The 15,959-nt window shown below is 37.3% G+C and overlaps 1 protein-coding gene across 5 annotated transcripts; it reads right to left on the reverse strand.

The window, feature by feature from the left end:
* Window positions 1-371: 371 nt before the first annotated feature.
* Window positions 372-14,675, reverse strand: LOC133672900 (COP1-interacting protein 7-like). Of its 5 annotated transcripts, none has more exons than XM_062093469.1 (12): window positions 14,298-14,675; window positions 13,603-13,799; window positions 13,315-13,497; window positions 13,126-13,225; window positions 13,006-13,036; window positions 10,118-10,160; window positions 9,576-9,728; window positions 5,368-7,543; window positions 3,845-5,228; window positions 2,464-2,547; window positions 1,909-1,994; window positions 372-748 (listed from the first exon to the last, which is right to left on the reverse strand). In XM_062093469.1, exons 2-12 carry the CDS (start codon window positions 13,659-13,661, stop codon window positions 626-628), a joined length of 4,422 nt encoding a protein of 1,473 aa, XP_061949453.1. In that variant the 5' UTR covers window positions 13,662-13,799; window positions 14,298-14,675; the 3' UTR covers window positions 372-625. The 5 variants fall into 5 exon arrangements, 4 of the variants coding, with proteins under 4 accessions (XP_061949453.1, XP_061949445.1, XP_061949469.1 ...); XM_062093461.1 differs by having other exon boundaries at window positions 3,824-5,228; window positions 14,298-14,674; XR_009834922.1 differs by having other exon boundaries at window positions 685-748; window positions 1,909-2,237; window positions 3,824-5,228; window positions 14,298-14,674.
* Between the last annotated feature and the right edge of the window lie 1,284 nt (window positions 14,676-15,959).

A 15,959-nucleotide genomic window follows, 5' to 3' on the forward strand; every position in this document is an offset into this window, starting at 1 on the left:
ATTTAACGAGCTGCTGTTTTATCGATCACATAAATACATAATATTATATTTCTGTATTCGAATTTGATATAGCTTCGACCAATCTATTTTGAGGTGACAATATTGAGAGGGATGTAAATCCTCCAGCCTATCAGCCCACGGGAACACGCGACATAAAAACTGAGTAGGTTTCAGCAATCGGAACTTGAAGAACATCCCCATCCACAACAATCCTATGAGCACAGGGGCCAACATCAATGGAACACAGCTTTCCTTGATGACACTACAGTGTGCAAAAGATGCCTATCGACATCAAGAGCACTGACTTCGTTAACAAGTATTGGCAATCTTAACAAGAAACAATGACATGAAATTAATGTAGTGGAGAAGAATGGTAAAATAACAAGCATTGTATACAAGCTATTGCTCCGCATATAATCACATCACTCTCCTTAAGTTGTCAACAACTCTAATTCTAGCAAGAGTTCGATTTCTCATATACATCACACACGGCTGGAGACTTGAGTAATAGAAAAAAGAATGCTCCTAGACTACCAAAATCCCAAGAATGCCAGTAGGCGATTTTTGTTCAATACAATATACAACATATTCGAGCACATGCGTTCGTATCCTATATATAATCCCTTTACACTATCACTTGATTGATGATTCCAGGAGTAGCTCCAAGCTTTTCTCTTAAGTGATTATCTAAGCTTTGAGTCACTACCTTTGCTTCGGAAGGATGACAGAGAGAAGAATGACCGTGGTGCTGTAAAATTTGAACTTAAATGTGTAAGCAAATCATCATAAATAACCAACTCCAAAACAGATAACTTTATGTAAAACGTTGTTGATCACATGAAGTAAATGAACTCAAACTCTTAACAAAATACTCCATAAACAATCAACAGTTTTTTTTTTCCTTGTTTTCTGTTAGGTAGCTAGATTGAACATAAAATGTCTTGAAAACTTGTTAACAATGGGTCTGCAAAGGGGACTTGAACCACTTGTATGCCACTCGGATGGTCAGACTCGACAATAATTAATTTAGCTCAATAGATCAAACATAAGTCTCTTTCTTAAGCTGTTAAGCTAAAGGAGTCAAATCTCAAAGGCTATAAACAAATCCCAAATTCCTGATTTTCATGTGTTTTTGTAATGCTGCACCAATCAAATAAGAATCATGCACATGTGAGATATTAAATGATTACAGTCATGCAAGGCAAATATCCATAGAATGCCTTCCATTGTATCATAATGGCATTCATTGAAAACATGCACATTCATACAGGTCCAGTTAAGTGCAAGATTGTAAAACCTCCCCCTATTGGTCCAAGGTTTTATATATTACACGCTAAAAAACACTTCTTGAAAACTAGCCATGCATGACAATAATCATGCAAACAAGTAAGGCGTGTTTGGCATTGCGGCCAAAATGTTGTTTGCCCAAAATTTGAACTTTTTTTGGCTTAAAATTAATTTTTTGTTTGTGTTTTTGAATTGTTTTGATGTGCTAATATCAAAAATAAATTTTAAAAAATAAAAAAATATATATTATTTTGATGCGTTTCTGAGCGAAAAGCACTTGAAACGCTAACATTTACCACTCCCAAACAGGCACTAAGACACAGTACATGATTCTTATTTTATCGGTGCAACAGTACAAACATGCTGACTTACACATGCTAGAACTCGTTTATTGATTTTTATGCAGAGCATAGGTCATGGATCACATGCCAGCTTTAACATGAGAGTATATGCATTAGACCAAGCAACCATGCTCACGAACAAAGTCATGGATCACATGCCAGCTTTAACATGAGAGTATATGCATTAGACCAAGCAACCATGCTCACGAACAAAACCTACCTCTCAAACACTTGCGAAGGGGTGTTCAGTTCTGTAAGAAGATTTTGAAGAAAGCATTACCTTGAGTGGAAGTTTCATGTTCCTGAATCCTACATCAGTAAGAAACACATGCAGGGCGAATGTCTCCCCTATCATGCAGCTAGTCCCTTGGTTGGCCCCATAATCATGGAAACATATCAACCAATCAATAGCATTTTAATGCTAGCATGCAATTGAAATAGTTTAAGTGATGACCACAAGCTCAGCTCTATTAACTCACTATAAAGCCAATGAACAGAGCATTGATGTTCTCAGGCTTGTCTTCATATCAAGTCAAGCTACAGCACAAAACACCAAGGTATTTGGGCCAGCTTACCAGCTCATCTCAGTAAAAAGCATCTTACTTTAACCTAACAGATTCAGGTTCAAATTTGGAGAAATTAGAGAGGCACCTAATTTGAAGCTACTCTGTGCAACGTGCAATGAAAACTTTTCTGGAAACACATCAGATAAAGCTGGGAAGTCCTTTAAACATGACTTGACAGAATATTCAACAGCCTAACATGCCAAGCAATTTATTGTGAAGAAATTTAAGAATTGAGTAATTTAGAATATTAACAAGAAGAAAACATTCACCTTTAATAGAGCTTCCAGACAAATGATCATCCCTCAATTTGAAGTTTGCTGGAGGTGCTGGTATGGAGCTATGTAATGCTTGAACTGCAAAAAAATGACAAGGGTCAAGTCACCTATGCAACAATTCAGCATTGCAATCAAAACTCATAACCCGATTAAGAAAACCTAGGAAAAGCTCCATCATTTGGTGGCATAATATGTGCAATTTGTAAAAGAGCCAGCCAAATCTCTGTTCACCTGAAGGTATTACATAATGGGCAATTTATTCAATAATACACAAGTTTCAGATGTAAAGATCAAGAGCAGAGGCATGCTCACTTCATTGACAATTATGTCCAAATCATGCCACTTTTAACAATTTCTGGTATATGATTTAACCCGATTAAGAAAACCTAGGAAAAGCTCCATCATTTGGTGGCATAATATGTGCAATTTGTAAAAGAGCCAGCCAAATCTCTGTTCACCTGAAGGTATTACATAATGGGCAATTTATTCAATAATACACAAGTTTCAGATGTAAAGATCAAGAGCAGAGGCATGCTCACTTCATTGACAATTATGTCCAAATCATGCCACTTTTAACAATTTCTGGTATATGATTTAACCCGATTAAGAAAACCTAGGAAAAGCTCCATCATTTGGTGGCATAATATGTGCAATTTGTAAAAGAGCCAGCCAAATCTCTGTTCACCTGAAGGTATTACATAATGGGCAATTTATTCAATAATACACAAGTTTCAGATGTAAAGATCAAGAGCAGAGGCATGCTCACTTCATTGACAATTATGTCCAAATCATGCCACTTTTAACAATTTCTGGTATATGATTTCTAAATCATTTTTATTCACATAGGATGAGCAAAGGAGGTCAACTCATTGACTACCAATTAAATATCAGCATGTAAGCTGAAAAAAAATTGAGATCCATGTATCAAAGACCAGGCACTGCTTTTTATGCCAAAAGCTCCAGCGCTGGTAGAGGTCTTAAGAGTCATTGAAACTCATGAAAAAAAACAATACAGCAGAAAAATTAGTGCAGGATGAATAGAAAAGGAGGTTACTTTAAACTACATGCAGCATTTTGCCTTTATAATTCCTTGACATTCAAATAGAATCGAGATTCAGATCTGTCAATAAATTCCCTTCATGAACCAACAGTTAAGGTAGCAAGAAATCATTGTCAACCCATTGAGCCATGATAGCTAGAACACTGGGGTAAATTAAAACCTTGCTACCATGAGATATTTTCAATTGAAAGAAATAGTTGCAAGCACTTCCTAAGTTTAAATATGAGTAGATTAAGATTCTCAGCAAGGAGACGAATAATAGTTAATCAATCAGGAAAAGCAAATATAGCTTACCTTGCTCATTGAACAACTCACTTTCATTAAAGCCATCATCTGAAGGGTGACCCTGTGAGAATCCCATTCTTGACTTCCTCAAATCTTCTGATGACCGATTGGCAGGATCTCGCCCATCTTCTGTATCATCATCTCCTTCAGAAGTGGTAGCAGAAATCCAATCAACCAAACCCTCTGCCCCACGACTTTTCCTTCCAAACTTTAACAACCGTTTGAACCCTTTGGTCACATCCTTGCGAGACTGATTATGGGATGAATTGGCAACAAGAATAGGTTTCTGCGCACTTCCCCACTTCTTCCTCATCCGAGCTACATCAGCCTCTGTTTGGGTCAGAGAATGAGAATTCCATGATGCAGGACTCCCAATTGGAGAGTCCACATAAGCATCAATATCTGAGGTCTCATGTGGATAAGAAAATGGATGTTGCATGCGTGAGTTCCATGACACAGGGCTTTCCCCAGGTGAGTCCTGCAGAGACCCTACAGCATGGAATGTTGAAGGCACAGACGCGGGCAATTCAGCAACTGAAGAAGGATCAATTTGAGAAATAGATCTCAGAGATTCCTCATTCTCGGATCCAGATGTACCCATCTTGTCTGAATCCAGGCTTAGTCTTGGTTCGCCATTATCCATATTAGCACAATCTTCAATCTCGGTTGTTTCAAGTCCCTCATCTTCTTCTTCCTTCGCCTCATCAACTGAATCTTCTGCCTCAAAGGCTGATTCTTCAAATTCTTCATTTTTTAAAGTCTCAGATGCTACCATAGCTTTCAGTTTCGCAACAGTTGCTCCAGAACCAGGACCTATGCCATTGCCCTTCCTGAGGAAAGGCTTTGACTCCACATTCTTTGAGAATTTGTCATATGGGATCTGCTCAGTTTGCTCTTTATCAAATTTCAATGGTGCCAAAACAACATCCGAGTTTAATGGGGGCAAATCCTTGAACTCAATAGGACTGGCAGAGCTTTTGCGCAAGGATTGAGACCGCTGGTTCTTTTCTTCCTTGGCCAGAGGTATCTCTTCACTGGAACTCTTGCTGCGAGCATAGGTTCTCACCTGCAAGCGATTTGCTGCTTTGCTAACTCCAGACAAGGGCTTTGTGTTCTCTTTTCTGAAATCGGAGAAGTTTGGAACAGACTGTGCAAGAGGATTTTCTGATTGTACTCTCCGCCTCCCGGAACTTGGGTTGGAAATTTTGGATGATGACCGCGGAACTGGCACTACTGTGGTGCGAGGGGTGGATGAAGATGAATTTCTGTTCAGCAAGAGCTTCTTGTTTTGAGAGCTTCTAGAAGCAATGCCCCCTAAAGACACCTCATTGAATGATCTGTCCTCTCCATAATAAATCTGTTCTGGAAATTCGGAAAGATCTTCATCCTCTTCACTATGAATGGAATCTACTGGCTGAGGGAAAAAGAAAGCCTTACAAAAGGAGCTTTGAAATTCCAATACAAAAGGCAAGAAAAAAAAATATAACAAAATTAATGCTGAAACTTATTAGCTTCAGCACTTATTTTCCATAGACAACTGAAAGATGAAATACCTGTTCTATCTTCGTACTTGAATTAAATTTGAATGATCTGAGCTTTTCTGCACATCTGTGAGTATCAGACAAGGAATTTTGTCTGTCTGCAGAGCAAGAAAATTTTGCCTTCATCTCAGCTCTACTCCGCTCAAGACTTTCCTGCATGGCCTTCAACTTGGCTTCCTTCTCCAATCTTTTTGTACCCCACTCCTCCCTCAGTTTTGCATCTCTTTTCTGCATGTACCTCTCATAAAATTTCCCTCTAGAATCATCTGAAAAACTAATCTCAGAGAAACTCTGCCTCAGAGAACTGCCACAGTCCTGATGATCTACTATCTTCCCTGGTGGAGTGCTAAACTTTCCAGTATCACTAGAACTCCCAGTTGGTTCAAGCACCGTCTTTTCCTGAAACTGAACAGGAGATATCTCTACAGCTACTGGTTTTCTGTACTGTAAACTTGCTGCCTGTTCAGATTGCACTTCACTAGGCTTGCCTCTCCGAGCAGAACTGGATTGATCACCAGGAATGCGAAGTTTGTGTTCAGCAAAAAGCTTTTCAAGCTCATTTGCCTTTATCTTCAGCTCATCATTTAATTCTTGATTCCCCTTAGACTGCCTCACCCTTTGAAACTGATCTGCTGGTACTTGCTGAGAACCAATGCTCTCTTGACTCTCAGAATACTTTTTACTGGGAAAGCTAGGCTTGCTGCTTCCATGAATAGATCCACTCTCATCCCTCCTACCCTGCAGCTTCCTAAATTGCTCTGGACCCAAAAAAGGTTGTTTCTGGACCTTCATTTTTGAAACTTCAAGATCATCCTCTGTTATCTGTTCAGTGTCCTCCTTCCTTGCCTGATCAACTTCACCCTTAAACAATTTCTGCTGTGTCTGAGAAGCTGACAGATCCAAGTCAGTCACTTTAGTTGGCAATTCCTTATCCTTCACTCCAAAACCACCTTCAAACTGTCCTGAAAAAGATCTAGTATGAGTCTGAGAAACCCCAGACCTTGACTGACTCGAGGACTGATCCCTTATTTTAATGTCGTCAATTCTATTCCCAGACGCCACATTCCCAACCCTGCCCACAAAACCTCCAATCTGGGTCTGCAGATCAACCTGGTTTTTCACTGCAACAATCTCCACCTTATCTGGAAAACCTCTCGACTTCTCCTGAAAACTCAGTTGAGCTTTAGCTCCAACAGTCCTCTCTTCCCCACCTAAAGTACCCTTCAACTTCTCCAAAACCACCTGATCACCCACCCCTGACTCCTCCCCTCTACCTGCAGATGACCTCAACTGGGCCAGAGACCCTACTTGATCTTTCAAATTCACTTTCCCCTTCAAATTCACCTCCTTGTCCTTCCTCGCAGGCCCGCCACCATGAGTTTGCAAGTCACCCTGATCTTTCAACCAAGAAAGGCTCTTAGTCTCCAACTTAACTAAATTTGCTGCACTTTCTGTATCATTCAACCCTTTCTGGTCCTTATCATCATCTGATGAGACAGGAAACACATTACTTTTGGTTCCAGAAACAGAGGATGAAGAGGGTGTACACAAGGGGCTGTCTATATTGTTATCATCCTTCTTGTCATTGCCCAAGTCAATGCTCATATCACTTGCACCACTCCATCTCCTCAACACAGCCTTTTCAGTTGCAGTTGCAGGTGCAGATGAAACATCAGATGATAGTCTCCTCAGCTCTGCAGATTTACCTACAGCTCCAGGTTTGCCACCTGAGCTCTCCTTCTGCTTGTTCTCAAATAGGTTGATCCTGTCCTGAACACTGAGTCTCCTAGAAGATTGGCTTGGTAGACTCGTTGTTGAATTAGTCACAGCCTCCTCTTTCTTCTTTTCTTCTTCCTTGTTCTCGTTCTGAATAGTCTGTTGCTGTGTAGCGAGAGAGGAATTGGGCTGTTGACAACTGGAGGACTTGGATTGGTTAAGGTGGAATTGGGTTTGTGTCGTTTCTATTTGTTGTAGTTCTTGGCTAGCTTGCTGCTGTTGGTGTTTATTTTGGAATGGGTTTTGGTGGGGCCTGGTCAGGTAGGAACCACTTTCATCTTCAGTGGGGTCATCAATTGACATGTCAGATCCCCACGAGGACCGGACCACTTGATCCCCCACAATTGGCTTCCATGGATTGGTCAGGTCTGGTCTTCTCTGGCATAGTAACATAAATTTGGTACAAGCCTCACTGCACGAAATATTTAATACCTTAATTAAATTGTCACAAGAAGAAAAATCTAGCTAACTAGAGTTTGTGGGAAAAGGTAATTAAGACTTAAGAAAAAAGGTGGGAAGTACAAGGAAGCTGGAACTTTTAAAACAGAAAACAACCCTGTAACAGCTAAACCTGCCATATTGTGACAGGTGAAATTAAGAAGATTGGAATGTTTGTCCTTTTTTAATACTTAATAAATCAATTGAGATAGGATGTCAACTTTCTCTGTTTTGATAATAAGATTCCAAATGCCGAGAAGTTTAAGATCTTTTCCTTGCTAATTTTGCTCCAGAATACCACCTGCTTTGTCCTAGATGGTGGAACCAGAAGGGCATATTAAAAGCCAATGTAGGGTCCACAACCAAATATGCGAATATCTCAAGTTGAAACATTCTAAACAGTGCCCAATAAAAAGTTTTCATAATGACCGGTCCCAGAGTTCAACAAGGACAACACTCAACACAATCATGAACAATTTAATTACTCAAGTGTCCTTGGTACTTTAAACCAGTAACCTATGTGGTCCACTTGAAGGAATCCCCCAAAGCACTAAGATTAAAAAAAAATCAGAAGTCAGTCACAAGGAATTCTAATGCCAACAGAGAAAAATAACTCCCTAATTCTGGTATGAGCTCAATATATTTGTAAAACTCACAATTTGAGCTTAAGAGAGAAACTCAAGCAACTATACACCTTCATCATCTCAATGAATCACCAGGAAACCTACCTAAATAAGACATCATGCAGGCCATACATCAATCAACTCGATGATGTGCAATGTTACATCGGTGAAAAAGATAGGGAAAAGAAACACTATCATTTCAAACAATCCAAAAACATGTAGTTCCTTTTCATGCACTATATGATCACTTGCATGCAATGACTGTTATGCATCAATAAAAACTACAGAGCAGCATTAGCCAACAGCATCTTTACACCACATGGAGTTGCCTGAAACTTCCCCATTTTCCAAGTCATAAATAGAAGCCATGTCTTTGACTTGCCAACACATCTAAATTTTAAATTAAACTTACACTCTTAAAGTCCATGGTCATACTTCATTTTCTAAATAGCTAAGCAGTCAGATGATGCACCATATTGTGATACTTTAGACACAACAGTGGACACTAGCTGCACTATATCAGCAGTGCTACAGCTAAAACAGCTTTGACAAGTCAAATTTGTTTCTTAGGCAGAGGAGCCCCAACAAGAGCAGCTAAGAACCACCTAGAAATGACATCTTTCAATTTCAAGTTCCACATCAATAAAATTCAGATCAACACCTTGCAATTGCAGAATTTATTTACTTTTTAAGGAAGATTAATATAGGCATTTCTAATGTCCTAAAATGACCAAGGCTAAAAGTCATTTTTTAGATTTTGAATTGCCTATCAACACAAGTACACAACAGAAAGATGAATATGACATGCATGTAAACTCTGGGTTGTGAACCTCGCCACACCTTTTAGGTTAATAAATTTTTCTACAAATTCTAGAGTCACAGCACAATAAACAGTTCATTTGATGGATTCACACACCAGGTAGAACTGGGTAGGAAAAGAACAATTTATATAGTGAAAAGTGTTCAAGATTGGGTAGGAAAGCTAGAACCAATGTTTCCATGTCATCTTCTACTCTGTGCTGAGAAGTGGCTTGGAGGTTGTCCAATTCCACACTTAACACTAGTCCCATAGACAAGCCATCATACAACATAAAAAAAACTTGCAGCTAAGCCTAAATTGAAATTTCACTCTATTTTGGTCAAATTTCCCTCTTCCTCTTCATTCCTGATACCACATGTGTTTGCCTCCCAACCCAACTGAAGAATCATTTATTCCATTTCCCCAACCCCCCCCCCCCCTAAAACCACATCAAAAGGCATCACTAAGCACTAAGTGATTAGAACACACAGGATTAAGTTGAACGCACATGAAACACACACAAAAAAGCAAAAGTAACAGGAGGGAGAGAGAGCAACTATGCATGGAGTTCCCAAACAGCTTACTTCAAGCGATGGGCACCAAAGCGATCTGCGAAATGCTGGAGGTCTGGAACAGTGTCAAGGTTGAATCCAGTAGCAGATGCATTAGCATAGGCTGTGGCTAAATCCTCCCTAACTGCAGCAAGCCTCACATCAATTGCCCTTAGAAGCTCCTTCCTGCATAATAGATCAAGTAACAGCATTAAAGGAAATTTTAATAGAGATTTAAGCATGGCAAGCACCTATGCAAGCACACTATCAGACCATATCTTGCAGTAAAAGCATGTCCATTTAAAAAAAAAAAAAAAATTCATGATTAACATTGCACTGCAACTACTTCCATAGACAACTGATGATGCTCTGGCTTATGCTCATGCCTTATTAAATGATAACATCTTAATCATCTAATAAATTCAAAAATTTTGAAGACAAGATGAAGTTAACAAGCTCAGACAAATTCAGAAAACTCTCAAGTATTGACCAAACATAATCAAAAGCACTAAAGAGTGCTGCCCCCCCACCCGAGCAAGCAAAACCCAGAATACAATGGAACCAAAGGTCCTTACTTTGTTGCATCAGCTCCTGCTGTGGTTCCTGTTCCATCCCTGCCTGGAGAAAATCACCCACCCAATAAGTCAGCACATGAGCAATAAATATGTTACAAAAACTCTAGGTTAGGAAGAATAATCTAGTTTAGATATTGAATGAAATTTCACATATTCATTAATAAAGGATAATGAATTCAAAATAAATCAGAGATGACCAACAGATGGTTTCAGAATTTTCTTCACTACATTTCAAATACAGCTGCAATGTCATACAGTTAGCACAGTAGTAATAAAAAAACAGCATAAACAACATTTTTGCAATGCCAGTTTTCAAGAAATCTGTTCATTTATCACCTGACAACTTGGTGTTACAACACACCATTTCCCATTTCTACGTTTATGTACCTTTTCACATTTTTACTACTTTAGATCTCTTCAAGAGACTAAAACATATTAAGAGAAGAAAGAACAAGCCAAATGATAATTTTCTACACTGATTGTGTTTGAAATAAGGCCAACTGCAAAGTATTCAATTGTGTGCTTCTTGTGAACTTGCCAATCAATATATTCATTAACTCCAACCTTTTACACCAATGCAGGATATGGCATAAAAATACTCATGCAAAGTTTGCTTCTTTTAAATGTTGACCAAACTTCTTCAGGACTAAGCAGAAGATGACACAGCAGATCCATGATTTAGGTAACCAGCATACATATTTATATATTCACTGGCTAAATATGCCAAGAACCACAATGTTCTTAGACCATGCTCAAACCCACTTAAGACCAGTATTAAATTAAGTGAATGTTCAAAGGGCGAACTATCTCTATCCTACAATCAACACCTTCCATGCACTGTCAGCACCACATGAACCACTCCCCGAAACAGATCCAGGAATCTTCGCACTTCCAATTGAAACATATTTTTCCATCTCTTCATATTTCACATGGCATCCCTCTGTTGCCTATCTATTGCTTGACTGCAACCTTTTCATTTAAATGAAAGCAGGATTGAACCCCGGTTTATCATGAGAAATGCTCCCATACCACATGAACTCACTGAGCATGCAATCACTTCAAAATATTGTCCAATGCTCTCACCAAGAAATGGGGGTCACCTGTCAACCCCAAAAGGGATGAAACAGCAAGCAAACTTCATCCCACTTGAGAAACCAGCTTTTACTTTTACTATCTTAACCAAAGTCAACCTTTACAGAAGCTTTAACATCTTATAGCTGACAACTTGCTATCTACTGTGCTACTCCACCAACACCCAAACGTTCAATTAACAAGTAGAAGTTCTATTCTTTGTCACTGATTGTAATGTAACTCTATCAAGCCTTCGTTCAGCTTTGCAAATGAAATAAGCACACAACTAGCATTGCTCAATATCTATTTCACATTGTAAAAGAGTACTATTGGCTAATTCCATTATAAACCAGAAATACATGTCATCCTTGTTCTGTCTCAATTCAAGGCATTATCCATGAAAAAACCATTAAAGGTAGTAGCAAGTGACATTTCAATTTTAAAACTGGAAAGCATAAGATGTTATGTCATATCCTTAATTACTACAATAAATACTAGCTCTTTGCTAAAGAATTCCAGATATAAAAGACAAGACGTCATGAATAAATTTCTGAACTTCCAGTTGGGCAAGTTTTCATTTCTAGTTATTTCAACTTCTGCATAATTTAATCCAAGGTGATATATTCCAATAAACAAATCTTTTCAAGACAGCTTAAATGTGTTTATCCACCAATGCATGTGAAAAGAGTTCCTTGAATCTTCAAATCCACATGTTTGTCACAGTATAAACATTTGCTAATTACCAAGACTTTAGAAATCAACGCACTATATATGTGATAACACGTGCAGGTAATTTACACTAAACACCATGAAAGAAAGAAAATTAGAAAAAATTATTTTAGAGCCAGGACACCAGGATATCAAGAGGACCCAAAGTAATATAGATTCACTGCTAATTCTGAAACTAGTGTAACTAGAGGAAGAGACCAAGGAAGATGCACACAACAATATAGATTATCAAACTAAATTATTTTGACTCTGTAGCCAGTATGAGTTCCCTACTATTTAATAAGGAAATCTTCATTAAAGAATCTGATTTCAGGTACCTCTGACCAGTAAATTTGGACATATACTATAAATCTGTAATTTCCATGAGACAATATCTACTCTTATCTAAAATTTATGTATGCCACCAAAGAGGGGAGACAGAGCCATTATATACTAGGCGTTTATTCACTTTTGGGGCTGAGCCTTCATGATTCTGATTAGGGTGGTAGACTTGCTTCCGGTTCCCTTGTGGTCTTGGAAGCAGGAAGAAGTGCAAGATTTCTGAAAGAGGGGCATTTGGTGTATTTTGATGGAGAGTCATGTGACAATTTTCGAAAACCATTTCTCATCAAGTAAACTGTTTTCACCAGGATTGTGTTTCAAACAACCCTGTGATGCAATGCTGGATGCTTTTCAAGGTAGTTCCCCAGCTGATATTCAGGGGGGTAGGAGCGCTTTACTGTTTTTATTTTGTTCTACTCATACTTTTTTCATGAGATGATATCTCTGTCTCCTGATTTATCTAGTAAGTCATTTTCTTTACAATAAAATTCTTATTTTATCTTAAAAAACATTAATGAGAATGCATTTTCTTTCCAAGAAAACCAGTAAGTTCATTAAACAATTTCCAAGCAATTGAAAATTCATGAATTGTTATAGAGGTCAGTGAGGATGTGTGAGAACTAGGATTCTATGGTATATTATATAGTTCCCCAAGTTGATGGCCAATAAAATCAGTTATCTAGTATGTATTTAGATGGAAGATATTATCTTTTTGGCATTACTGTATTCAGAAGAAACCGAAAAAAAAATGAGAGAAACATACACACCTAAAGCACCAGAAAGTTGATCTCCAGACCCCTGAATCAAAGGAACCTCAAATTCAGTGAGAACTGCTTTTCCAATAATTATCATGATTATTCCCTACTTGATAAAATGGTAGTCGTTACCTGAGAATATATTTTCCGGGCTGCTTCTAACTGAGACATCTCTGCATCAAATGTATTGACCATCTCTAAAACCTCAGGTGAACTGACAAAACGCACAAACCTGAAAACATGAAGTGCAATCGTGTCAAAAGATGAACGAACCATTTCTTCCTACAGAAACAAATTGTCTCAGATAGCACTGTATAAAACCTCTCAAGTGTTCCTTTTGTGAACCAAGTCTCAGCATTTCTACGCCGGTCAACCTCTAGTTTAATTGACTGGACTGCCTGTGAAGCTTGTTCTTCTGCAACCTTCAAATGAGTTATAAATGGCTTTACTGGTCCAGACACAAGCTTCTCTGTGTTTCCATTGCTTGAAACAAACAAGTCACATCTGCCAAAAGGGAAAGATGAGTTAATGTATCAAAACACACACACACACACACACACACACACACACACACAACAAGCACATAAAACTTTATGAATAAAAACTCACCGTGTCAGGTTTGGCAACAGTTCAAACACAGCATAGTCGAGAAGTGTATTGGATTTCATTTTCTCACCAGTATATTTATACTAGTTCTGTATGCTCCAACCTCCTCATATAAATGGATGTAGTCAAGCCTTGATTAATCAAGTCTCAGAAACAAGCAGATCTTCAGTCCAAAAGGAACCCAACCCACAATGCAAATTCTGAAAGTAAAAACAAAACCAATAAATGGATTACCAATTTTGCAGTTTAAACTGATTAAAAACCGATTTAAACTCCACATATGCATATCAAACGAGGAAAACAATAATTTAGTACCCACATTGCAAATCCAAATGGGACAAAACATAAAGTTACTATCCAATGGTTAAGACATAAAATTTATTAATTGCGAAGCCAAACAAAAATGAACCGCGGATCTCAGTACAAAAAAAAAGGCTACCTAAAATTAGCCATAACTCAAAAACAGAAACTATTACTTTACATAGAATAATCAAACAAAACCCAGATCTGATTCCATCAAAATCCAACCCCGAATGCCTGACCCAAGAGGAAACCAAATTCAAAAGCCAAACAACCATTAAGACAAATACTCATACAAACACAAAAATGCACTAACTTTGCATGTAAAGAATCCAACTTTTTAAACCCAGAAAAGAAGAAGAAAAAAAAGATGATGAGAAATGTGGGTTAAATCATACCTGAAAGACCAATCAGTGAGATCTTAAATGGGTGAATCGGATCCTATATTTCAAATTGGGTGCCTGCATTTGGGTACCAACTCTTTTTTTCATATATATTTGAATTTTTTTCTTTAAAGAGATTAGCTTTTCTGGGTTTCTTTATTTTATAATTTTTTATTTTCTTTTGCAGTTCTAAGAAAACCCTAACAATGACAAGATGGTTTTTGCTTTACTCATTTCTCAAATGCCAATCTTTTCTTTTCTTTTCTTTTCTTTTGGCTTTGCTTGCTTTATCTCTCTCTCTCTCTCTCTCTGTAGTCTGTAGTAGAGGAAGGGAGAGGGAGAAAGCTAGTACTAGTCTATGAGTGCGTGTCTTTTGTTATGTTCTCAGACATTAACTTTTTGTTTGTAATTTGAAAAAAAAATTAACTACAAAAAGCTTTGAAAGACGAGTTAGTATTTTGAATTTACCAAAATGGACTTGAGGGTTGTGGAAGTTCAATTACTGTACTGCCCAGCAAACTGTATAGCATTGCGTTTAACCGCACTTTGGTGAATTCTTAAACTTTTTTTCTTTTTAAATTAATTTTTTTTTATGTTTTTGATTTTTTCAATATACTGCTGTTAAAATTTAATTTTAAAAAATAAAAATATATATTATTTAATACATTTCAAGATAAAAAAACCTTAAAAACAATATAAATTTATGTTTTATTTTACTTTTTTATTATTTTTGGTGTAGGGTTAGTGTTTTATTTTGAGTTGATTATAAAATTAGTAAACAGTAAATGATACCTTTTGCTTGGAAATGAAAGTGGTTGGTGTGAAATGGTTAATCCTAATCTAGATTTGTAAATATCTTTACTTTACAGATAGGGTGTTCTAAAATAGTAAGGTGGACTTATATATATATATATATATATATATATATCTCGGTATCTGAAAACCTACTAAACCCTGATTAATCTAGTAAATTTGGGTTAACCCACTAATAAGTAAAACTCTTCTAGTGATGGTGTACTCTATTTACAATGCTCAAACTCAAGATCTTGTTTAAGGTAAACAAGTGTCGAATCACTTAATCCAACTATCGTTGATTCTTTACTATATATTTGTGTTACTCCTTATATTATAAATCAATCTTGTTTTGAAAAATCCATAAAATCCCCCTTATCATATTTTTTGATAAGCAAGGTAATAGTGTCACTATGCATACACACATGCAGAGGCTCGCCTCTTTTGCTTTGTTTCAACTGTCTATGGGTACAGCTAGGGGGTGCTAAGAACTGGGTGGGAGGTGCTGTTTGTTTTGTAACATAGAAAGTAAACAAGAAGAGTATACACAGAGAAATTATAATTCATCCAAATCATCTATTCAGTTAACTTTTCAACAAATATCAACAAACTATACATAAGAATGAGAATGGTAATTACAACACAAATTTCTCTTGCATGCTCTAGAATGAGACATTACTAGAAGTGTTGTTGTTGAAGAGAGAAAAAAATGGTTCTACGTGTTTTGGTGTTCTAATAGTCTCAGAGAAGATGATTTAAACTATAGTGGTAATCTTGTAAATATTTAAATAACTTTTCTTGATTTTATTTTAAGATGATGTAAAGTGTTACAAAGTGTAATATTATGAAGGTAAAATATATTTCACACTAAACTATAGGATATTA

The sequence above is a fragment of the Populus nigra genome, chromosome 1 (assembly GCF_951802175.1).
Source record: "Populus nigra chromosome 1, ddPopNigr1.1, whole genome shotgun sequence".
NCBI classification, from domain to species: domain Eukaryota; kingdom Viridiplantae; phylum Streptophyta; class Magnoliopsida; order Malpighiales; family Salicaceae; genus Populus; species Populus nigra.

Bases quoted from the DNA above. Each gene is read 5' to 3' on its own strand.
- LOC133672900 (XM_062093461.1), bottom strand. From the start codon at position 13,661: ATGAAATCCAATACACTTCTCGACTATGCTGTGTTTGAACTGTTGCCA. The intron at 10,161-13,005 runs GTGTGTATGTTT...GATTTTCTCCAG, and splicing joins TCAACTTTCTGGTGCTTTAG to GCAGGGATGGAACAGGAACC. The intron at 749-1,908 runs GTAATGCTTTCT...CAAATTTTACAG, and splicing joins ACATGAAACTTCCACTCAAG to CACCACGGTCATTCTTCTCT.